Genomic DNA, 24,549 nt, shown 5'->3' on the forward strand with positions numbered 1-24,549 from the left:
CTGAAATATTAAGCAGCAACTGTTTTTAATATTGGCAATAATAAGAAAAGTTTCTTGAGCTGCAAATCAGAACATTTAAAAAATGTATATGGATAATGACAAAGTAAAGACTGTAATAATGGCTGCTGAAAATTCAGCTTTGTCATTACAATAACTTTTTTTTCTTTAACTGATTAAAACAAATAAATGCAGTATTGGTGAGCAAAATAAATTTCTTTCAAAAAAAAAAAAAAAAAAAAAAAAAAGTGTATTATGACGCAATTTTAAAGCCCAACCGATGTCAATGGAGTAGAGAAGCAAATAAACAACTGTCTTTATTTACAGAATTAATTTACAGTAAGATGGAGCCGAGGTAAAGAACCCTAAATAAATATCCAACATGAATTCTGACAAAGCTATTCTATTAGTGTTGTGTAAGAGCTATAAGAATAAATGTCAAGTACAGTAATAAGTCACATACAGTAAAGTCCATAAATAAAGAGTTTGGCTTGTGTTTTGGTCACACTAAGCAAGTGACACTGAAATGTATACAGACATAACTAAAAAATTATCCTGGGAATCATAATATTGAAACGGTCACAGCTTGAATTATAATGGCACCTGAAACATGTACTAAACATGCTGGCATACAAGCATAAGCACCATGTCCCGCATTCAACACAGCGTGACATCTGCTATGCTTGTACACACTCACGCGGTTGATTTAACGATTAGGTATCAACATTTGAGTCATTTGTAAACGATTAAATGGAATGAAAAAGTTCTCTGTACCACATCATGGAAATATTCACAGATTCAACATCATAAATCAGAGAGCATCTGAATAAAATGTATTTAGAGATAAAAACTTAACAGTAAAATATGCTGATCTCTTGAACCTTTGTAATGACAAAGGTGATATAGGAAAAACAGGACACTCAATATCTCAAACATTAGCGGGATGTGTAGACTGAGGTACTGTCTGTCTCAACACCTTAACATCAGGTGAAAGACGAACTCGTCAGGGAAATTCACAGGTCACACTCATGCCACCCAACGAGATTTAGCTACGACTTCAAGCAAACAAGTCACATCATGATTGTTCAGTTAAAAAAATAGTGGTTTTAAATTTCATCAATTTCATAAGCCAAATAAAAATAAAAATCTGCTTTGTGTAGATGCGCTAAAAAGACCATATTTTAGAGTTTGAACATCAGAATGAGTCACATGAGGTCAAATATGTAACATCATGTTATACTACAGACCCATACCCACAAACATCAAAAGTGGTTTCAATGTAAGAAAACAGGATAATGTGAACGTTCTGGTCGAACATCCAGGTCATTTCAACCATTAATGTAAAAAAACTAAATCCAATAATGGGCAACATTGTTATCATAAATTGGTCTCATCCCAAGAAGAATCGTTTATATTCTTTAACATTTTTCTAACTATCCTCTCCAGATCTTTCCGGGCTCTCTGTTCTTCCTCCAGGGATTTCTTCATTTTTTTATAGTCCTGTTAGAATGGTAAAATCGTGTAAGCAGGAAATGGGAAATATTAAATCTGGTTTTCTATGAATTTAAATATTAGAGAAAAACCTCCTCTAACCCTCACAGACACTCACCTTTTTAAGTTCTTGTACCTCATCTCTCAGAGCATAAACAACATCCACAAGGCTCCTAGGAAACATTGAATATCAAATATGTCAGTGAATATTTTTTTTTAATGCATACTGTAGCTCTATTCGTGTTCTCTTGACAAACATCCCTCTTTTTATTCTCATTATAAACCTTTTTCTGGTAATGGACAAATATGTGGTCTTACTTCTCCTCCGGTAGAGTCTGACCATTACTCTTCAACTTGTCTACACTGAACTTCTCCTCCCCGGGAACTATCAGCGCTGGGCTGGCATCTTTCCACTGTCCTGTTTCAAAAGAGAAGCCCCGCAGATTGAATTCAGAAGGTTTAGTTAAGTTGGACTAATTGATTAGGTCAGTACAGGACCACTGTGCCTCAGGAAATGGTTTGGACTGGATCAAACTTACACAGGACTGTGCGTGAGTGAGACAGGAGTTAGTCATGCAGAGAGGGATCATCCAAGAAAACTAAAAGCATTCAAAAACCAGAGGATCAAGAACTTCCTGAAGAACCGTAAAACTACTATTTCCTCAACCACAAAACAAAACTCAAACAAGACAATACAAAAACCAACAAAAGAAAACCAATTAACTGAAAATAGGCAGTACATTCATACAAAAAAATAAAAATCAAACAAAAAATAGTTTTTTGTTATAAGGGATCATTTTTTGAAAAGATAAACAGTGTACAAAACAACCCAAGATTTATTCAAAATGTATATTACAATGTTTGTTGTATTTTGTCATATATTTGACTCTGCATATATATAACAAACACAATAATGTCTTAATTTCAAACCACGTAAACATCACTGAATCATCTCTGTTGAGCTATTTTAAGAACATCTGAATGAAACAACCGACAAAAAGGTAGTAAATTCATATTTTCTTGTTCTTTTTTTTTTTTTACCACAGAATAGAACTTGGTCACAAGAAATCACATAACATGAGGAATTATACTCTTTGTCATTATTGAAATAATTGGCAGGTCGGTTTTCTTGTTTTGTCTCATAAACACGTCATACATAAAAGAGGAAAAGCATCAAACACTGAGTCTCGAATGAACAGTGAAGAACTCTTGACTATTACCATCCACACACCTGATTTGAATGGATTCTAATAGAATTTAAACCAACATTAAATTCAACATTTTTTGTAAACTTCCATATGTTTTTAACCATAGACACCACTATAAACTTACATGTTAGATACAAGCATACAAAAAGTCCCAAATCATTTGAAATGCATTTACAAGTTGAAAATAAATACATTTATATCACGCAAGTATGCACAAAACGTCTCCAGTAATACTGTCCGTGGTGCCATCTGAGAACCATGGTTATGAATTCTTCTCATTCGTGAAGCTCTCTAGTAAAAAACCCAACTTCTCATTTCAATCTAATGTTCACATTCAGTAAACAAAGTCCAAGTTAATACCACACATTTCAGATGAATGACAATACTCTAATATTTACAGAAACATTAAGAGATTTTAGCATCTTTTTTCTTTTAAAGCAGAACCTGTCCTCGTTGCCTTCAGAGTGCATCGTACCTTCAACAGCATTAATAATTAAACACATCCAGGAATGAGGGAATGAAAACATCATTTTTTAAAGGACACTTAAATTAATAACAAATGCGAGACAAACAAATAAAATAAAAAATAAAAAAACTCAGTTAAAAGGTGCTGTATGTAAGTTTTTGACTCTACTAAAGAAAAAATACCATAATATGTTTGCAGATATTTAAGAAACATGCTCAGTTAACATACTTGTTTATCTGAAAAACAATTCTACAGTCAGTTACTCTCCTTTGAAAATGTGCGTTCCAGGCTGGAATGTCTGTCATTGTTTTGGTTTGTGAAACCCCGCCCACTGCCAGTTTACCCAATTGTATTTCAGCACCCGGGTTGCCAGTTGGCGGAAAACACAGCGTTTTCCATTTCATTCATTGTCAAGTGCGCTCGTTCCTGTTCGTGTCGTCAATCTGGCAACCTGTCTGTGCATCAAGTCTGATAATCAGTCCTACATACAGCACCTTTAAGTGAGGTTGGTGGTTTTAGGGGGAGTTCAGATGTCAAGGCAACAGGGAACTGCTTTGGGAAAGTGCATATATATGCAGAAAATAATGATGAACTGTGATTAATACAACACTGAAAAAATAAATAAATAAAAATGAACAAAATAAATATGCATTACAGTGACAGTTTGTTAAATAAATAAATAGTTTCAAATAAATATAAAGTCACTTGAAGTACGAGGAGTGAGGGGAAGTTTAATTTTGGTGGGAGATGTAGGAGCTCTTACGGGAAACAGAGCCCATCCTGTAACTGTGGGCCGTCCATATACTGTCATAGTCAGAGTCCTCTGAGAGGTCCGAGGTGGTCTCGGGCCTTGAGATGCTGCTACGGCGGCCCAGAGAGTCCACACTGGATTGATCCAAAACGTGGTTATGCATGAGATCAGTGCCTTGCCATGCTGAAGAAGCCGTCCGTTCGCAGATGATGAGAGGGGGATCAAATCATATGAATGAAGGGACGGAGGGAGGGAGAATTGCAAATGGAAAGAGGCGTCGAACAAAGAATGGATGTGGGTAGTACAACCACCCAGACGGGAGAACCAATGATACCCCAAGAGAGTAAATGAGTTTTATAAATAAATTATTAAATAAAATAATGATGTGTGAAGATGTTAAAATCAAAATATGGGGAGGAGGGGGTCATGATAAATAAATGAACATCAAATATGATGAGGAAAAAAGAGAGAGGACATTGTTATAAGAGATCCCAGAATTATCTTGTTAAGATCAACAGGCTTTAGTTTATTTCTATGTTACACATAGAAAAGTAGGTATGAATGAGGAATGTCTTAGAGGAAACAAGACGGAGATGAACAGGCCCGCATACAAGACTTACTTGAGTTCAGAGTCTGTCTGGTTTTGGCACTCGTGCAGTAGGCCTCGATTACTTTCAGGATCTGAGCATCTTCCTCCAAAGCTACAGTACCTGCGCAGGTCAGATGTTAGTTACATCAGACGCATGATCTTTTTTAGAAATTCTCAAAATCAGTAACAATATAAACCAGCTAACTTACTCTTCCTCAGTGCAAACTCCTCATCGGACGGCTTCCTCTCTGGCTTCCTCTTGGGCAGCAGCTTTTTCATAGTCTTGGGGCTTTTACTGAGGTCCTGGAAGAAGAGAAGGAACAGAAATAATACAAAAAGGACACAGAAATGTTGGTAAAACTAATACTTAAAGAGCCATGAGAGAGTGTATGATGTTATTTAGTTAAAGAGTTGAGTTATTTAAAGTTCACATATTAGTATCAAAATAATAGTAACCACAAAACCAATGGAAATGATCAACAATTACAATGTCTGTATTATATTATACTACATTTATTATTTTTTACAATATCTTATTTGGAAGACCAGTGTGCCGCATGATCAGCTTTAATCAGAGCCCAGAATACCTCTTTATAGCAGAGAGCAGCTGAGGGCCTGAGTGGGGGTGCTGGACGCAAGCAGCTCAGGCTCCAGGGCTTCTGAGTTTTAGGGGGCTCCAGGGGGCCCCACATCATGGTGCTGTGAGGGGCCCCATGAGAGGAGGGGTGTGGTAAGGTGTGGTAGGCAGGAGCAACTGTCAGGCCCCGGCTTTCTGCATGTCTGGACGGCGTCAGAGGGTGAGACGGGAGCTGGAGGGGTAAAAATTAGGTTCATGTTTAAGTTGGAGATAATGGACAGGCAAAACTTAAACCCTAAATAAATGAATTAATAAATCAATGTAGTGTGTTCTATTACACTTGAATATATTTTGTAAAGTTCTTTACGTCTGTGTTTACAAATGTGCTTTTACTTTTTTGCAAAGCTCTTCATGCACCTATAAAATCGTAAAATAAAGACAGACAGACAGACAGATAGATCTTTATGTCTAGGGTGGCCATATGCGCTGTTCATACGGGACACGTCCCAGCCAGGATTTTAATAATGCCTAAAATATCCAGATTTTGGCTATTTGCACTGTGCAGGTTAATCGTTGTGTAACATTCATGAAAGCTATAAAGAGCAGAGCAGACGGCTCCTTTGATTCAATTTCACGTGTATGTTCGTTCATTTGACTTGAAGCATAGTGGTGCACTTTGTTTTGTTTTTTATTTGTGCACAGTAACGCTTCCAGTCAATTGAACTAATAAACGTGTGTGCATATTTGCCTCGCTTTGATCATTCTCTCTAGATCTCACCTTCTCACATACAGCCCCACTATTGGTCGATTATGTACAATACCTGCATGTTATTGGTCAAACTGCTCTGGATGTTTTAGGCAATACAGAAATCCTGGCCGGGATGTGTCCTGTATGAATGGCCACCCCATTTATGTCTGTTTTCAAATGTGTGTTGTTTTTACTTTTTGTTAACAAAAGCTCTTTGTGTATAGTAGCTATGAATGTATCAAATATAGAAAGATAAAAAAAAAATTATCAAATATTTATATTTATCAATATTTGATGGCACTGAATATGCATTGATATTCAACAGTCTAATAGAAGTCCAATAAAGTGCATTCATTCATCATAAAAAAGTGCTCCACACGGGTCCGGGTTGTTAAAAAAAGCCTCCTGAAGCAAATCAATGCATTTTTTTAGGAGCCATGTGGAGAACTTTTTTTATGATGGGTGGATGCGCTTTGTTTGACTTTTATTAGACTACTGAATTTCTACAGCCGTTCACTGCCATTATAAAGATGGGAATTTTTTTATAGAACTCTAAATGTATTCGTCTGAAAGAAGAAAATCATTCACACCTAGGATAGCTTGTGGGTGAGTAATTTTCATTTTTGGGTGAACTATCCCTGTAAACACTATATGAGTGGTTTTCTAAGATGTGATGTTAAACAGGTGACCCACTGTGTGGCAGGGAACATTGAGGGGTTTCATGCTGGGAGCCGCCATGGTGTTGTGCTTGGTCTGTCGGTTCAGATGCTCGAGCCAGTCCTGCAGATCCTGTTTGTTATAGCAGATCACCTGAAGTCTCTCAAACCTGCTTCCTGTTGGATGGACACACAAGGAGAGTCAATGAATGACTAAGAATGATCAAAAACACTTGACTGTGTCCTGAACACAAAAGATGTGAGTCTGTTTGTCCTTACCTGAGAGCTCAAAAGCATTTTTATGACTTTCACAGTCTTCTAATGGGGTCACCGTCATCCCGCTCAAAGGTAGCTTGCCCTGAGTGAAACAAAGCAGACGTTTTCTATTTGTGCTAGAGCCGCAAGTGCCATTTTAATGTTTGAAAAGCTGTGTTTTGAGTGGATTTTAGGAGGTGGTGGAGCGAGGACAGTGAGAACTATTTGGCCGTGTAGTAAGTGTTTCTGACAGCGGCTGGTTTCTGACCTGGTAGATGAAGCCACTCATCCTGGGACTAGCAGACAGGATGAGCAAAACATGAGGAAACAGCAGAAGGTAACGCTCATGCTTATCCTAAAAAGAAAAATCAATATGAAAAAAAAAAACAATTGTAATACAACACAGCCATTATAACTATAGGACTGAAATCAATGGGTTTCATTCATGAAACACGAGCAGAACGAATTTTTGTGTAAATCGCGTGTAAAGTGGTTTTGGCGTAAATTTTCGGATTCATTAAAACGTTCGTATTTTCCAAATGTTAGTTGGTACGAAAGAAATCTACACCTGCTCCCAGCCACGCGTAAATAGTGTGTTTAACGTCTGAACGTTTTGCTCATTAATACGGCTGCATTTTAATTCACCTTAATCGGGTACATATTTACACAGCATTTTGAAAATAATATTATATACATTAATTACATATGTTTTTTCTTTTAACTTTTATTATGAGAGCCAGTAATAGGATCTGTAATATGCTGCCAAACTTCCTTTTTTAGGACCTGATACGCCACTAGTACGCTTGAAATAAAATGTGGCGTTTTGAATGAACTTCTGATAATAAAACGTCAATTTCTGCAGCTGATAAATGTTTCTTTTTCAGTCGCTTTTGAGAAGACATGTTGAAATCCTTCGTTTGGTGTCATAATATGATGCTCATATATAGTTGTCAGTCGGATTTAATGGGAGGGATTTATGGTAATTGAGAGTGAGCGTGCACGCGCGTCCCATTTACGACTGATTGGAATTCATTAACACACACACACATTTCACTATCACATCTGACATTTACGAAGTTTTTGTGAATCAGGAGAAGAGTTTTCGGGAAGTTCTCTTTATGCGCAAATCACTCAGATATTTACTCGTATATTTACGAATGTTTCATGAATGAGACCCAAAGACTTTTGGCATTTTTGTCAAAATGAATCAGCAATAGGTCTTTTTGAAACATGTTATTTACTTGTAATGCATTCGTGCTGTAAACAGTATGTTTCCACGACTCATGATTAATGACTTACTCTAACCTTATATATTAATAACAGTAATTATACAAGGCTACCTGAAAACTACTCATAGTCGTGGTTGCATCAACATGTTATAAATTGTATTTTATCAAATTATTTAAGCAGATTTTTATTTTTCCATCAGAACAGTTTGGCAACTTGTCACTCCCAGACATGGGGCATGTAATTGCAAACAAACATTTTGTCAGAGGGTTTTGCCTTTACCATAAGACTTTTTTTTTAGATCTAATAGAAGAAGCCACTTTGATAGTTGAAGTCACAATGAAACAGAAGCAGCAACAGATCTTTTCTTCAATGTTTAATAAATGCCTGAGTAAAATGGATTATCATAAAAAGAAAATGCAGGGCAGAACTTTATCTACTGGTTGTTCGATGGCGGATTTCAAATTTCTTTGAGAAATTTTTGTCATTAATTACCCTCATGTTGTTCCAAACCTGCAAGACCTTCATTCATCTTCGGAGCACAAATTAAGATATTAATTTCATTGAAATCTGGGAGCTTTTTGACCCTGCACTGACAGCAATGCAGACCCAGAAACTTAGTAAGGACAGCGGTAAAATAGTCAGAAAGATCATTCTTAATTTGTGTTCTCAAGATGAATGAAGGTCTCACAGGTTTGAAACGACATGAGGGTGAATAATTATTGACAGAATTTTCATTTTTGGGGGAACCTACTCTTTAATGGAGTCTCTTATGCTCATCAAGGCTGTATTTGTTTGATCAAAATATGGAAAATGTTATATTGTAAAATATTACTGCAATTTCTAATATTGATTTCCTATTTTAATGTTCTTTAAAAACATTTATTTCTGTGACGGAGCACTGAATTTTCTTCAGCCATTACTCCAATCTTCAGTGTCACATGATCCTTCTGAAATCATACTGATATGCTGATTTATCAGTGTTGATACTGTTGTGCTTCTTAATATTTTTCTGAAACCTGTGATACTTTTTTCTTTGATTCTTTGACGAATAAACTAAATGAATAGACGAATAAAAAGAAAAGCATTTATTCAAAATAGAAATATTTTCTAACAATACAAGTATTTACTTTTTATCCATTTAACACATGCTTGCTGAATAAAAGCATTAATTCCTTAAATAAAAAAAAAGTAAGAAAAATTTACTGACCCCAAACTTTTGAATAGTAGTGTATATTGTAACACAAAGTTTCTACATTGAATAAACACTGTTCTTTTTAACTTTTTATTTATCAAAGAATCCTAAGCAGCACAACAGTTTCCAACACTGATAATAATTCAGCATATTAGAATGATTTCTGAAGGATCATGTGACACTGAAGACTGGAGAAATAATGCTGAAAATTCAGCTTTGCTTCACAGGAATAAATCAGATTTTAAAGTACATTAAAATAGAAAGCATATTTTAAACTGCAACAATATTCCACATAATTACAGTATTTTCGATCAAATAAATGCAACCGTGATGAGCATAAGAAACTTCTTTAAAAAAAAACATTAAAATCTTACTTTTAAATGGCACTGTATGAGACCAAAGAGAAGTCTGATGTTTCACTGGATCATCGAGTTATGACATTTTGATTAAACATTGTCAAAAATTAAAAACCGTCATGAATTAATCATTCACAATATAATAACATTCATTTGGAAAAGGGTGAGTTTTCATTTCATGATGTATCGGCCACTGAGACCTGACCTCACAGCCGTGGTTCTGGACCATGGCCTGACTCATATACAGCACTGAACCCAGGGTCTTGATGTCTTCCCCCTCCCACAGGCGAATCGTCTCAACCAGGATCTGAAGCTCGAGCTCCTTGCGCTTCCGCACCTCCTGACATTGTGCCTGTGACCACAGCAACACAATACGTTATGAAAGCTGATTGCTATGACAATGATCCACACCTAACTGCAGCAGCAAAGCCACGGGACGCCAGTCTGTTTTAGCATATTAACTAGGCAGTCAACACTCACAGAGAGATTCTTGAAAGCCGTCATACATTTCTGAATTTCAGTCCTGTCTGGATGACCCTCCTGAAGAGGAAAGAAGACAGTGTCACATTGAAATGTCACCAACCATTAAAACCTCAACAGAAATCACATAAACTCAATTTCTCTATCTATCTCTTCTACCTCCATGTGTCTCTCCAGTTCCTTAAGTAACGTGGGATATTTGTCAAGTCTCATGAAGGGTTTGCTGAGGCCAGAGGTGAGCGTGAGAATGCCTGGTATCGACGCACCCCTCCCCTCCATGAACTCCCCGAGCTCCTCACTGTAGGGACAGAAATGAGAAGTTATCCCCAGCTATCAGTGTAGAGGCTCTCTGTGAATCAGAACAGGGTATGATGGTGTACCTGTGATCGGTGAGAATACTGACTGCCGATGGGTGGTTAGAGCAGTAAGACACGTAAAGAGACCTCATCTGGGGCATGAGATTCAGGAAGAACCCTCCCACTCTCTGCTGTAGCTCTGGAAGCCTTAAAATCACAGAACATTGAGGAGAATTATTACACAAATATTGTGCTAATATTCTTCAAAGATTCTACTTGCTCTACTATTTTTCCGAACCTAGGATATAAATCTATATTCCCAATAATAACAACGTATTCTGCAATTAATTAAACATCTTAAATTTAAAGTCTCCAGTAATTTTGTACATAAACCACGATTAAAGTTGAACACCAGTTTAAAAGAAAGATAGAAAGAAAGAAATGAATACTTTTTTTCGGCAAGGATGCATTAAATTGATCAAAAGTGGCATGAAAAATATTTCTTTTTCAAATACATGCTGATGAACTTTCTATTCATCAAAAAAATGAATCATGCAATTTATAATCAATTCATTTTGATATATTCAATTAGAAAACATATTTTAAACTGCAACAATATTTCATAACTTCACTCTATTTCTGATCAAGAGATAAGAGACTTCTTTCAAAAACAAAAAAATTATTACTGACCCCAAATTTTGGAATGGTAGTGTACCTTCAGTCTTAATTTTGATATCTATTTGGGGTTTTTGCAAACAGGACTCGACAAGGCATGGTCAGCCCCGCTAAATTTATAATAATATAATAATGTTAAGTTAATAATATAACATCAATATTTTTATATATGTACCTCTGTTTCTTTTCTTTGATCTTAGACTAATATATATATATATATATATATATATATATATATATATATATATATATATATATATATTTTTTTTTTTTTTTTTTTTTGTTAAGAAAAAAGAAACAAATATATTTTACTTACTCAATTTACTTTCTTTGAGAAGTATAAATTCATAAATAGTGTTGCTGGTAAACTCAGTTAGCATTTTCCAAACATATTAAAGGATTTACCTCTAGAGGTCAGTGTAAACATTAGAAACCTCTAGTGATAGTCAAATCCTTTTAATGGACCTCAGGTTACTGCCCAGGTCTATTTTCATCATATAAGAGTCGAAACTTGATACATTTGATTGAGTCTCAGTTTCACTAAGTGCTCCGGCCCTCCTGTTGTAAATTACTCAGGGGCTGCTAAGAGAGGGGCCGGGAATCACACGACTGCTCACGGTTTGCGTAATACTCACTTGGTAGTGTCCTCCAGTGACTGGACCAGAGTCTGCTGGAAAGTGCTGATTTCCTCCAGGTTCCCGAGAATGACACTTACATCTGAGGGACTCAGTCTGTGGGAAACAATAAGAACTGTAAACCAGTGCTCAAACATAATTTTTTTGCAAATGATAGGAAAACTTCAGGGGACAGGATTAAACTTTTTAATCACATTATTTTCTTAATGAATTACCTTAAATCAACACATTTAACTCTAAAGCCATAGTCAGAGAACACATAATAAAAAAAAATTTAAAAAAAAAAATTGTGAATGTCCTTCTTATGTTTTATTGGTTGTGTTTCTACAAGGGAAAAGCAAAGCTTTTTACTTGTCTGTCATCTGTAGAGGTCTCAGATAGTTAGTCAAAAGGTTCTGGAGCTCCTTTGAATATTCAGTTTCAGTTTCTAGAATGTTCTGTAGCACCTGAACACAAACAAAAAGCAGCTATTTTTAGATCAGATATTTGTAACACAATGATTAGAATTCAGCTGCGCTTATTCACTGTTAATGCACTAAATCTCCAAAATTAAGCAAATCACCTGGTGAGCCTTGAAAAGGGTAAGTGATGGACATGTGCTTACCAGGTTGTAGTAGGTTTTACTGATAGATGTGGTATCAAAACCTTTGGGAGGGCTTTTAAGAGTTCCAGATTTAGGGGACACTTGTTTGTCTGTAAAGACACAGTGTTTTAATAATGCACTGTGGACCAAGAGAAGTATTTATACTGGTCCACAGCAAACTGACACTTACCAGACCCTTTAACCTCTCGGACATAATTACTTGGAAACCAGCCTGTCTTGCCGTTGAGGGATCCTTCCCACCAACCCCCTTCTTCCGTGCGAGTAACGTTGATGATGTCACCCTTACTGAAAGAAAGCTCATCCTCATTGGTCTGCTGGAAGTTGAAGCGAGCTTTAACCACTAACTGAGCGTTACTGTTCTCCGTCATGTCCTATGAGAGAGAGAGAGAGAGAGAGAGAGAGAAAGAACTTATGTTTACATGATGCAGTCTTATAGTGTGCTAACTAGTTCCATAAATGTAAACTGACCTTTTTACATGAATTCATATGTTTATGCAAAACAGAGTTTCTGGAGACTGTCACCACATCACCAACAATTTAATTTAGAAACATCAAATGAAGGACATCTTTGCTTTTCTATTGTAGTTAAAAATACACCAATATGACAATTACACACTGGGGTGTCAAGCTGCTCTTCACATACACAGAAAAGTTATATACTATTGTTCAGATTAATCTAGATTAAAATGGCTCATTTGAATTCTGCCGAAGGCATTCAGAATATGTGTGTTACCCAATAAAATTGACAAACAGTAAGTCTTTGAGAAGGGGTTTATCAAGCTAGGTGAAAAGGGGCTCATCTCCTGTTTCCAAAATGCATCACAAAGTGCTTGAAAAAGCTGTAAACTAATTCCACATTGCACAAGGTGCAATCAACCTTACACATGTTTCACAGCAATGTTTAAGTTTTTTTTAAAGTTTGTAGGTGTCAAGGTACAGAAACCAAATAATTAAATGTAAAATAGCACTGGATAGTCTTCAATGTAAAAATGAAATATACAATCAAACCTACATTTATTCAGACACCTTCAACATTTCTCACATTATTACAGTTTTGCTATATATATCAAAAATTATATCTGGTGTCAAAATAATTTTTGGTTTGACTGTTAAATCTTCAAAGTAATGCAGTCAAGAGCAGTGAGTGATTTTCATTTTTATTTTCTTGGATTAACATTACAGCAGCCAGTCGCTAAATTAGGCGCGGTCCCTTTAAGAGACCATGAACGCATCCAATATAATACACATCCCATTTTTTCCTCAGCTGTTTACTTTCACTTAAGAAATAACTGACAGCTTTTTCGAGCATTATTTCCAAGGTGGATATTTTGACACATTTTGTATGAATTTGTCGGCACAAGAGCAAAAATAAGCAAATTCGATGTTCAAGTGTTTTGAGACGCCTTTCTCTTCACAGAAGAGAGCTCGGTTCAGTGTCGCTGTCCATGATAAGCGTCTCTCTCTCTCTCCGCACCGAACACAGCACGCAAGTTCATCTTTTCCACATATTGTTTTTGGATATTTTAATGTTTAAATCGACAAGCGGTAAGGATTAAAATCATGTGAAAAAGAGAAGCTTTCGTGACGATGCGCAGCAGTGGCCCGTCAACTGTCCTGAGCATCTTTTTAGGCTGGCCTTAGCCAGTCGGTTATATAAAATATCAAGGTGAAAGTAATCATAGCTTGCTTAGTATAGACCCAGCTCCCAACCCAAATTTGAGAATAGATTAACGGCGATATTTTTTTTATCGCCCGATAGGAGTCTCACGTTAACGCACCGGCCCACCACTAATATATATATATATATATTTTTTTTTTTTTCAAGAAATTAGTAAGAATTACATCGATCAAAAGCAACAGTAAAGACTTTTATTATGTTACAAAATATTTATATTTTGAATAAATGGTGATCTTCAATTTTTTATATTCATCAAAGAATCCTGAAAAAAAAATGTATCACAGTGTCTAAAAAAATGTATACTGATAATAATAAGAAAAGTTTCTTGAGCACCACATCAACATATAAGAATGATTTCTGAAGGATCATGTGACTCTGAAGCCTAGAGTAATGGTCGTGAAAATTCAGCTTTACATTAGAGAAATAAATAAACATATTCAGACGGAAAATTTTACTTGAAATTGTAATAATATTATACAATATCACAATTTTTTATGTAGCCTATTTTTAAGCAAATAAATGCAGCCCTGGCGGGTATGAGAGACTCCTTTCAAAACATTTAAAAAATCTTATTGAGCCCTAACTTTGGTAATGTAGATGTAATGCACATGTAAAATAATATTTTGACTGAGACCCGCTGCGGCTGGTCAAGTGTTCTCACCCCAGTGTTACTCACAAGGCTGCGGAACTGGTTATGGAGCAATTTAGAGGATCGGCCCAGTGAGGACTGGGAGGCCAGTGATTCGAAGGACTTGATCCGATGGGCAGAAGAGTGACGGGTACATACAGAGTCGCTGTCTATGCCAATATCTACACCAAAGAGAGAAGACAGAGGAGAATAATAACCAATGGGAACATCTGTTACACAGTCAAACACTGGAAGAAGAGTACATTAGACACTTTAAATACATTTGAATCTGCTGATAACACTGTGATTTTAGGCTTTAACGTTTGTTTCTTTGTTTTTTGTAATAGCGTGTTGTTTAAAATGACTCGATTTATATTATGAAAATCTAAATAGAATAATTCTCACCTGCAGTGACTTTATTGAGGACAACCAATGTAGTGAGGACTCTGCTGAAGTTGTGGCCCTGAAACAGGTCACCAGCCTCAAAAGGCTACAGAGAGAGAAACATTATATAACATCATTAATCTAGACCACCTACATGTCAGTTAAAAGAGAACCATACAGGACTCTAGCCTAGAAATTTCTTCAGGTTGCGCTACATAAACTTTACAAGTCTGACACTCTATTTTAACCATGCGCACACTTTATTACAAGGGCAGGACAAATTTAGAAAAGTGAAAATACTAATATCAACACTACACTCCCGATACACAATATCACAGAACTAGAAAAAAAAATATTGATATGTTTTTCACTATATGAAAACAAGGAATAACAATCTATATCCTTTTAAGTTTGATTTACCGATATATCATACCCGTTGTAAACATAAATACCAAATTTACCAATGTATGTTTTAATAAAAACATTTAATTTTAATAAAAATTACTGAGAAGGACCCCAAAACTAATCTAGTCTTCCAAAACATAATGGACAAATAAAAGTCTCTTTGTGATTGTCGTATTCACAACATTGGTTGTTGCCAGCATAAACGGTGAATATAGTGAATATTTCATTTATATATCACCCAGACCTGTTATGAAAAATAAAAGAGTCCACATCAATCATCAGGCATTCTTTGTTTGTGCCGTTTAGTCTTTGAGCAGGTAGTGTGGTTAGCCATAGGTCACTAATGTCTCTAACTAATGGCTGATAAAGTGACAAATCTGATTCGTTCAGCTCTATATGGTCTGTCCTGTGTTGATCTTTGCCAGTATTGTAACGGTTTGATGGGTAGTTATGTGTACTTATCAGTGGATGTGTGCGTGAGAACTTCAAGAGAAAATATCAGCTTCCGCTCTGATTACGGTTTATGCCCTGAGAGAAGCAAAAACAAGTATGTGTGGATGTGAATAAGTGGACAATGCATCATCTCGAGCGCTTTGCCTTTCAAAGTAACAATGCTCCTTCAGTGACTTACTAAATCACTCTAAGAATATGTCGGTTTTAAAATGATGCCCTACTTTATATAAGAACATTCATCATAGATTGTATGATGGATGTTCTTCCATGCTCTCCCATCAGCATAATTTAATGAAAAATTTGCAATTTCAATTATTTTAGTAACTGTAATAATAAACAAGTCTGGAGTCAGTAACTCTGGGAAAGAAAAAAAAAACATTCATATCATTCAGTATAAATGTATTAAATGGATAAAAAGTTACATTAGAAACATTTATGATGTTACAAAATATTTATATAAGTATTTAGAACATCAGAGCTTTCTATTTATCTATCCTGAAAAAAAACAAAATGTGTCGCAGCTTGCCCAAAAATATAGAGCATCACAGATGTTATCAACAGGAAAATAAGACAACCATAAGAATTGGTGTACTTGAATGATTTCTGAAGAATCGCGTGACACTGAAGCCTGGAGTAATGGCTGCTGAAAATTTACCTTTGCCATCACATAAATAAATAATATTTTAGAATATATTAAAATAGAAAGCATTTATTTTGAATAGTAATACTATTTCACATTATTACAGTTTGTACTGTTGATTTAAAAAAAATGCTGTCTTAGGGAGCAAGAGCGACTTCAAAAACATCAACAACAATTTTTTTTTACCAAACTCATTAGTAGGACAGTGTTTGACACAATAAGAGCTTTTTATCATATTTATAATATATTACAATTTCAAGTTTGTCATAATGTGAAGGCAGACTTATTCATTTCACAACACACATTATCTTTAGCTAATTATCTTTAGTCTCCAAAAAATAAAGAATTAATTAAAATCTGTATAATTCATTGCATATAACTCCCTAGATTAAAGAATTATATATTTTGATATCACTGTGCAGTATTTAACTCCAGCAAAAACAACGCAATTTTAGCCCTACTGTGGCGTGATCTCATTTAGAGTAATATCAAACATTAACAACAGTGGGAGCTGTGATAGAGTCTGAGTAAAGTGTATAGCCAGACAGGAGATCTGAAAAAGCCATCATTTAGTTAAGCTTGAGATCACATCATCACAGCTGAATGAGTTCAGTGCTTCATGGAGAAGGAGCTTCAGAAGAGGCTGCTCACAAGGCAGAGCGAACTGGACACGGACTAGCCAAAATCCTGTAAACCACAAATTTGGAGCAAAGGGATAAGCTTTCATCTCCCAGAGGTCAAAGAGTCTTACTTTAATACAAAAAAATAAAAACTACAAAACAAACTCTCATACAATTTAAAAAAGCCTTTCAATCAGGCCTAGTTGTATCACAAAACCTATATGCAAGGTTTGTCATCTGGGAATGTGATTACAAATCATAGGCTGGGGGCATGACAACATTAACACGTCCTTGCAATGTCTGTGACAAGTACTCACAGCTGTAATCTTCCACACATATGACTAAAAATAAGTGTTTACCAACAGCTCATTTCTATTCCCAAAATTTAGCACACTGTAATGGTGCTGGTGATGACAGAGTTGAACCCTAATGAAGCCTTGGGCATTGCCGGGTCAAACGAATACCTTTTAACAGGTCAGAGAGGAGCAAATTACTGGGACAGAGGTGCAACAGGAAACTCGAGAACAATAACGCACCATATGAGAAAACTCATAAACCCACACAATGTAGAGTAGATAAAAAGCAATTTGAACTGTGGGAAAGTATACGAATGCAAACAAACCCCGAGAGGAATTCATTAACATTATCTCCAGCAGAACAAACACCTCTAGAGATCACAGTGTAGAAGCAGACTTCGATGCACAGCATTAATCACACATTATGTGGCCAAGAGCTCCATATGTGACACGGGCCTCAACCTCACCACATCTAGATACACTTGACAATACATTAGCATCACCCTGAACCATCTGTTCCTTAATAAATGCGCATTGATCAAATCCCACTAGCCCTTTGTATGTCTTTCCGTCCACATTTGTGAAATGTTAAATGATTAAGCCATTAAGTCTCTAACAGTGGACAGAAAAACACTGTAAAAAATGGAGTTAACATAATTCACTTTATAACACAATCAATATTAAAGTGTAACTTAATATTATTATTAGTTTTACCCTACAATAGCTCTGACATATTAAATCCAATCATTTCATTTTCCAAACACGTCTTTAACATCACACTTGATATTTTCCCCATACTGTATAGACCTAAAAATGTCTGTATGCATTAAAAATATATATTTGCCCTTATATTTTTGGAAGGACATGCCTCACAAAATTGTTAAAATATTGTGGGTAGCCTACTCGGAGTTTTTTTTTTATTATTATTATTTTTTTCTTTTTTACAAAAGGTTGAAACACATTATGAAAGTGACTTTTGTTGAACTTAACCAAGCAGAAAACAACTTTTGAATCCATACCAGAGCTTCAAATTCATGCTGACTCAAATGAAACACAAAAACTGTACATGAATGGACAAAGCAACGCCATTCATAGATGACACAGCCCTATAATGCTGTAGTAGCGCACAAACTCGCCAGAAAAATCCCGATATTGTATTGACAAACATTTTACAACCACAACCAAATAAACCCTAGCTACATTTTCATAACATAACCAAGCTTTTGTCCCATCAGACTGTGACAATGAACCGATGTGCATGGCATGATCTCACTCGCATCGGTCCAGAGTTGCGTCTTTCTGTCTACTGCACGCTTCTTTTGTTGATTGTTTTCATTGTGGCGCCAATGCAGCAACATACAGTAGAGTCAAAGCACCATAAATACACCAACTTACCTCGACGCGAAACACCGCGCAGCCCTTGAGAAACTCCGTGATGTTGCTCAAGCACTCGCTGTCGTTCTTGGGATCCTGATAGATCTGCGGGAATCGGGAAGAGCAGTTAAAAAGTATGAAAGCTTTGGGAGTGAAGCACTGGCTCGAGTATCCTGTAAGAGAGTCCACGGGCTGGCTGCCTGCCTGCCTGACTATAACCACATCCACCACACACACATCGCGAAACAGAGCTGCAGCACCGTGGAGATGGACAGCAGGAAGCGGGAGGAAGTGACGTTTGCAGATGGACGCCGAGCACAATGGGACGTGATCAACACACCCCTTCTCTGGCGGGGGAAGTTAAAACGGGTCCGTCAGTCAGAGCAGGTTTTTTGAGAGTCTAATGAGGGGGTGCAAAACAAAACATTCTTACAGCAGTTAAAACCTTCTGATAAATACAACAGGCATTTGTGTATGTGACCCTGGACCATAAAACCAGTCATAAGGGTCCATTTTTAAATTGAGGTTTATAGCCTCATATGAAAGCTGAATAAAGGTTTCTATAGATGTATGGTTTGTTAGGACAGGACAATATTTGACTGAGGTACAACTATTTAAAAAATCTGGAATCTGAGGGTGCAAAAAAAAAAAAATCAAAATATTGATAAAATCGCCTTTAAGGTTGTCTGAATGAAGTTCTTAGCAATGCATATAACTAATGAAAATTAAGATTTGATATAGGCCTAGGCTATACGGTAGGAAGTTTGCAAAATATCATCATGGAACATGATCTTTACTTAATAATGAATGAAAAAATGAATAATATCCTGATGATTTTTGGCATACAAAAAAATCAATCATTTTGACAGTGATTTCAGTGACTAAATTTGTTGCATATACTACTGCAGCATGAAGGCATATGTTGACAATGTGTTGTGAGCTGACCAACATACAATACAGAAAGGTAAACACATGGTGAATTAGCACTGAAATGTGTTTGAGGTTAAATCATATGGGATTAAGTCAATATATGATTTTATCTCTATATTTAAAAAAAATGCTTTAGTCACTATTTGTGTTGTCAGATTGAAACCTTCTTGAGAATCACTATAGCATGGATATCTTAATGTGTACTTAACAATTAACTTCAAAGATATAATTCCAGTGCCTAAAAGTATTTCCCCTTTAATGGTGTTACTGGGGGTTACAGTTTTTTTAAGTTCTTTCAGGAACTGCAATGTGCTCCATTTTGTAAGTTCCCCAGAGACATGTGCCTAGAGGTTCTCTAAAGGCTTCTTTCTGCCAGTGTGGCAATCTGTTTTTCATTTTTACATTACAAAATTATCAGACCGGGATAAAATTAATTATTTTAAATGTTTTAATGTATGGTGCCTGCCAACCCACTCATCCGTATCTGAAATAATAATAACAATAACTACAAAAAAATGAATGGAATGCAAATAACAAATGTATTTACATATATCAAATGTATTTTGTAGATTTTAACATTTACATGTACAGTAAGTACAGTTAAACACATTAAATCATATGATTTAAGAAGGGGGCAGTTTACCAAAAATGAAAATTCTGTCATCCTTTACTCACCCTCATGTCGTTCCAAACCCATATGTCTGTCGTTCATCTTTGAATCCCAGATTAAGATACTTGTATGAAACCTAAGAGGTATCTGTCCTACTATTGAAAGTCCATTCAACCTAAAATGTTGATGGTTTAAAAATTTCATACAGTCATTATAAAAGCAATGCATATGAATCAAGTGATTTAATCTAAGTATACTGAAAGTCCCAGGTTGCATTAAAAATATCTTCATCTGCATTCTGAAAATGAACAAATGTTTTTGTAAAATGTCATTCTGCATTTAGGCCAAACCTCAAATGCTTCCACTAAGTTGGACAGCATGAAGCAAAAGTATGGTTTTAAGTTCTTGTTGTGGCAACCAGATACATTACGAGCTGATTTACTGAGAGAGGTTCAAGAATGAAAGTATCAGCAAATCAAATAGCAATATCAATAAAGCTTTCCTTCTTTGCTGTGTCATCCTATTAGAAGCTGCAAATGATACCTAAGACTGTACTGTAGCTAGGAAATGGGTGCTTCATTTTAAGTCGGTGGACCTTACAGCTGAAGCTAGCATTTATTTATTAATTGTAGTTAATTGTCAGGATTCTTAAGTCTAAATACCCTCATTTTTAAAAAAATATATTTTCTATTCTTTTAGAGATACAAAATGGAGTAATGAATCTAAGAATAGCAGTAACTGCCCATTGCAGGAGACAAATCTTCCTTATGAAAGCAAGTATCAAACGGTCTTGTTCTCATAATAGTACAGAGCATGTACCAGAATAATTAAGTCTGTATGATAATTTTGTTCAACTATTGCTTAATTTCAGATTTTGATAGTCAAAAATACTATAACAGATATGTGGGTCAAAACACCAATGTTTATGTGCTGATGATAATAAAAGAAGTGACATGAGTCACACAAGTAATATTTATTTTTTTATTTTTATGTATCATTAAATGAAGGTTGCATAACAGGTTTTTTTTTTTTTTTTTGCACTCTGTGGACAGTCCCAACAGAAACATGATGCTTCTGCCCACACCATCTAAAAAAAGGTCAAGTGTACCATTATTTCTTTTTCCACTTTAAATATGCAAACTTTAGATTTTTTTTTTTTTTACTTCCACACAGTTCTCTCCAGGATATACACCTCCTGTAAGCATCCTATTGTTATGTTCACAGTGAGAGTTTGAAATTTGATAAGCAAACCAGATGGGGCTTGAAAGGAGGTTATTGCTGTCATAAACTGTTAGTCATTGTCAGCGCTGACCCTGAATATGACTGATTTCTTGAAATGCACCCCCTCTGTGTATTCCAAACCAAAAAGGACAGACTCCATGCATTATTTATGGAAAAGACGAACTGCTTTAGAAAACATGTTGGATATCATTATACCTGAGTGGTCATGTGCTGCTTTAATTATCGGGGGGGGGGGGGGGGGGGGGATGCATTTCTTATTTGAATTCTGTTTCCTCTGAGAGGCATACTGAAATCTTTATGGCTTTCATAAATTTGCATTTACCCTCAGGTATCTTGATCAGTGGAATTTATTGTTTTCGATCTGATACTATGAATTGTGTTATCGTGGTTTAATGTTACTGCATTCTGATTATTTCTGTGCAATTTAACTGAGATAAGAAAATAACGTGTGTTGAACTGCAGTTGAATGCCATTTGTTATGCCTTTCCAGTTTGCATTGCATTACATTGGACAGAAGCAGCTAGGGGCTTATGGGAATAATAACAATAATAAAAAACACTGTTTCTTTAAACGAGAGCGCATCCGCTTTTTTGTCTATTTATTGTCTATGGCGGCCCATTTCCAGTGTAGGCAATATAAGCAAGGGTGCATAGCTGTTATACCTTGATAACAGATTTATGCTATTCATACACAGCCATGTAATGCGATTTGCACACGCTTATCCTCAGGTTTCCATATTGTGTACTAAGTAGGTTATCATTTACATCTCACGTACAGACGGTTTATATATGTTTTACTGGATTTCTATTAGATATGACAGTCAAATGCGTTCAACATTCAGCTTGGTACAGATCTCACAATAAAATCGACGACTGCCAATATTGTCGCCTGGAGCAACAGCAGCACTAGCGCGCGCTGATCGCCTCTACCGACCTGCTGCTGCAAGGGCTGCGTTTACATTTATACAGAGGATTAAACATCTGTTGTGACCTATATATAAGCTATACATGCCACTTGTGTTATAATAAATATTAAAGCCCGTGCAGTGTGAAGATTACAGGAAAATGATCAGTGAACACGGTGCGCCAAAGGGAGGATGCGCGCTTACTTTATCAGTAGTGCCTGGACGCAGCCGCTCCAGCAGCCTGCACAGGACGACCCCATCCCTTAGCGAAGACTGCAGAAATCCATCGGGGTCCGAAATGGTCTTTTTTGGTGATTCCAAAACCCCGAGCGTAATGAGCCAAGTAACCGTTTGTTCCGCCGGATTCATGGCCACACCAAGCAAGCAAGGTCGAAGCTCTCAGTATAGCGATTGTAATGGGGAAAGAATTAGGCTGTCTGTTATTAACCACTCGTTGAACTGGGCACCATTTTCCTCTAAAACGTGTTGTTTGAGGGTTGCCGCATTATATGGCGCTCCATGGAGATGAGTAATGCAATCGCTTCGCTCCCATTTCCTTTATTACGACAAGCTGTCAAACGCCTTTCACTGGAATACAGTCAGCGCACGAACCTGCATCTTCCGGCAGATGACATCACAGCATAGACACAGCATATGTGACCAGTCGGCTTCTCATCCTGCTTTGCATGTGCACTGCATAGGTTCACCTGCTCTTTGCATGACTAATGTGTCGTAGCATAAAGATCCAGTGTACATTTATTACAAGATCTATTTTTTAAGATTATTGAGAAGGAGGATTTGAGGATTTTCTACCTTAATAAAAGGACGTTATGAAGTATTTCTGTACATTGTGAGAGTGTGAATGCATCGATACATACAGTATAGGGGATTTTAAATATGCAGTCTTCAAGCCTCCCGTTAATGGGCAGGTTATACGAGACTTGTTTTTATCAGACTAGTAAGTTCAGATGTGGTCCGCAGGGTGGCGTCCTTTGACGTAGCATTTGGCCTGCTGAACCAGACTATAATGGTTTAATGATTTTGAGCTGGTTTAGTCTGGCCTTGTGGTTCTCTCAGTCTCACCAGTCCTCAAAACAGATGAAAGTGGGAAACCAGTCTTTTTTTTTTTAAAGCAAGATTGTCATAGGAATGTGAAAAAAAGTTTGTGTAATTTGTCGTTCTTCATTAGTCTGATTCATTTCTGAATCTTGTACACTAAGTAGCTTAGTATATGTAAGAAGAATATTTTTTTTCTTCAGCAGCCAGTAGTCTTCAATATCACCTGATCCTTCAGAAATCATTCCAATGTGTTGTACTGGTGCTCAAGAAACATTTCTTCTTATAAGCAATATTGAAATGTGTTGTTCTGCTATCTGCTTTACATTTTTGGGGTAGCATTTTTCAGAATTTTTTAATTGACAGTAAAAGCATTTATAAAGATTTAAATATGTGTTTTTTAAATCTGTTCATTTGAATTTCTTATTAAAGAAAATAAATCACACACACACATATATATATAGAGAGAGAGAGAGAGAGAGAGAGAGAGAGAGAGAGGCGAGTGTGATATCACCAAGTACAACATGTTCCTGGATCAACATCCTTGTTGATCGATCCTGAAACAACATTCCAATCAACCAATCAGAATTTTTCAGAAAATAACTGTTTTAGGCTTAAAATCAGGTTTAGGTGCATCTACACCGTTTTTTAATCAGTTATTATTTCTCACTGATTTTAGGAATAAATGAGAGAAGGCTGAGCATGTTTATTGCTATACATTGCAATATATATATATATATATATATATATATATATATATATATGTGTGTGTGTGTGTGTGTGTGTGTGTGTGTGTGTGTGTGTGTGTGTGTGTGTGTGTGTGTGCGTGTGTGTGTGTGTTTTATATATCAAATTATTTTGATTAATAGGAGATGATTAATTTTGATTAATATAGAGACAGCTATGCTGATGATACCCAGATTTACCTAGCCTTATCTCCAAATGATTACAGCCACATTGACTCCCTCTGCCAATGCATTGATTAAATGAACAGTTGGATATACCAGAATTTTCATTGCATTTGGAAACAAAATGAAGTTCTCAAGGTGAATGGATACCTTGACTCTGGGAGTCTAACAACTAAATATCAAGTCAGAAATCTTGTTGTGATTCTGGAAACAGA

General features: G+C 36.1%; 1 protein-coding gene across 6 annotated transcripts; it reads right to left on the reverse strand.

Moving 5' to 3' along the window:
* Positions 1-301: 301 nt before the first annotated feature.
* LOC127965467 (rho guanine nucleotide exchange factor 7) lies at positions 302-23,146 on the reverse strand. 6 transcript variants are annotated; one of them, XM_052566282.1, is made up of 23 exons: positions 22,575-23,146; positions 18,706-18,789; positions 14,918-15,002; positions 14,561-14,694; positions 12,376-12,577; positions 12,207-12,295; positions 11,954-12,048; positions 11,603-11,698; positions 10,377-10,499; positions 10,156-10,294; positions 9,997-10,056; positions 9,722-9,868; positions 7,007-7,093; positions 6,763-6,841; positions 6,521-6,660; positions 5,090-5,311; positions 4,712-4,805; positions 4,534-4,623; positions 3,926-4,096; positions 2,141-2,149; positions 1,807-1,894; positions 1,607-1,661; positions 302-1,497 (listed from the first exon to the last, which is right to left on the reverse strand). In XM_052566282.1, the coding sequence occupies exons 1-23, from the start codon at positions 22,737-22,739 to the stop codon at positions 1,375-1,377; spliced, it is 2,577 nt and encodes an 858-aa protein (XP_052422242.1). In that variant the 5' UTR covers positions 22,740-23,146; the 3' UTR covers positions 302-1,374. The 6 variants fall into 6 exon arrangements, with proteins under 6 accessions (XP_052422242.1, XP_052422241.1, XP_052422237.1 ...); XM_052566281.1 differs by lacking the exon at positions 2,141-2,149 and having other exon boundaries at positions 1,807-1,906; positions 14,546-14,694; positions 22,575-23,144; XM_052566277.1 differs by lacking the exons at positions 2,141-2,149; positions 3,926-4,096 and having other exon boundaries at positions 1,807-1,906; positions 14,546-14,694; positions 22,575-23,139.
* Between the last annotated feature and the right edge of the window lie 1,403 nt (positions 23,147-24,549).

This window comes from Carassius gibelio, chromosome B9, assembly GCF_023724105.1.
Source record: "Carassius gibelio isolate Cgi1373 ecotype wild population from Czech Republic chromosome B9, carGib1.2-hapl.c, whole genome shotgun sequence".
NCBI classification, from domain to species: domain Eukaryota; kingdom Metazoa; phylum Chordata; class Actinopteri; order Cypriniformes; family Cyprinidae; genus Carassius; species Carassius gibelio.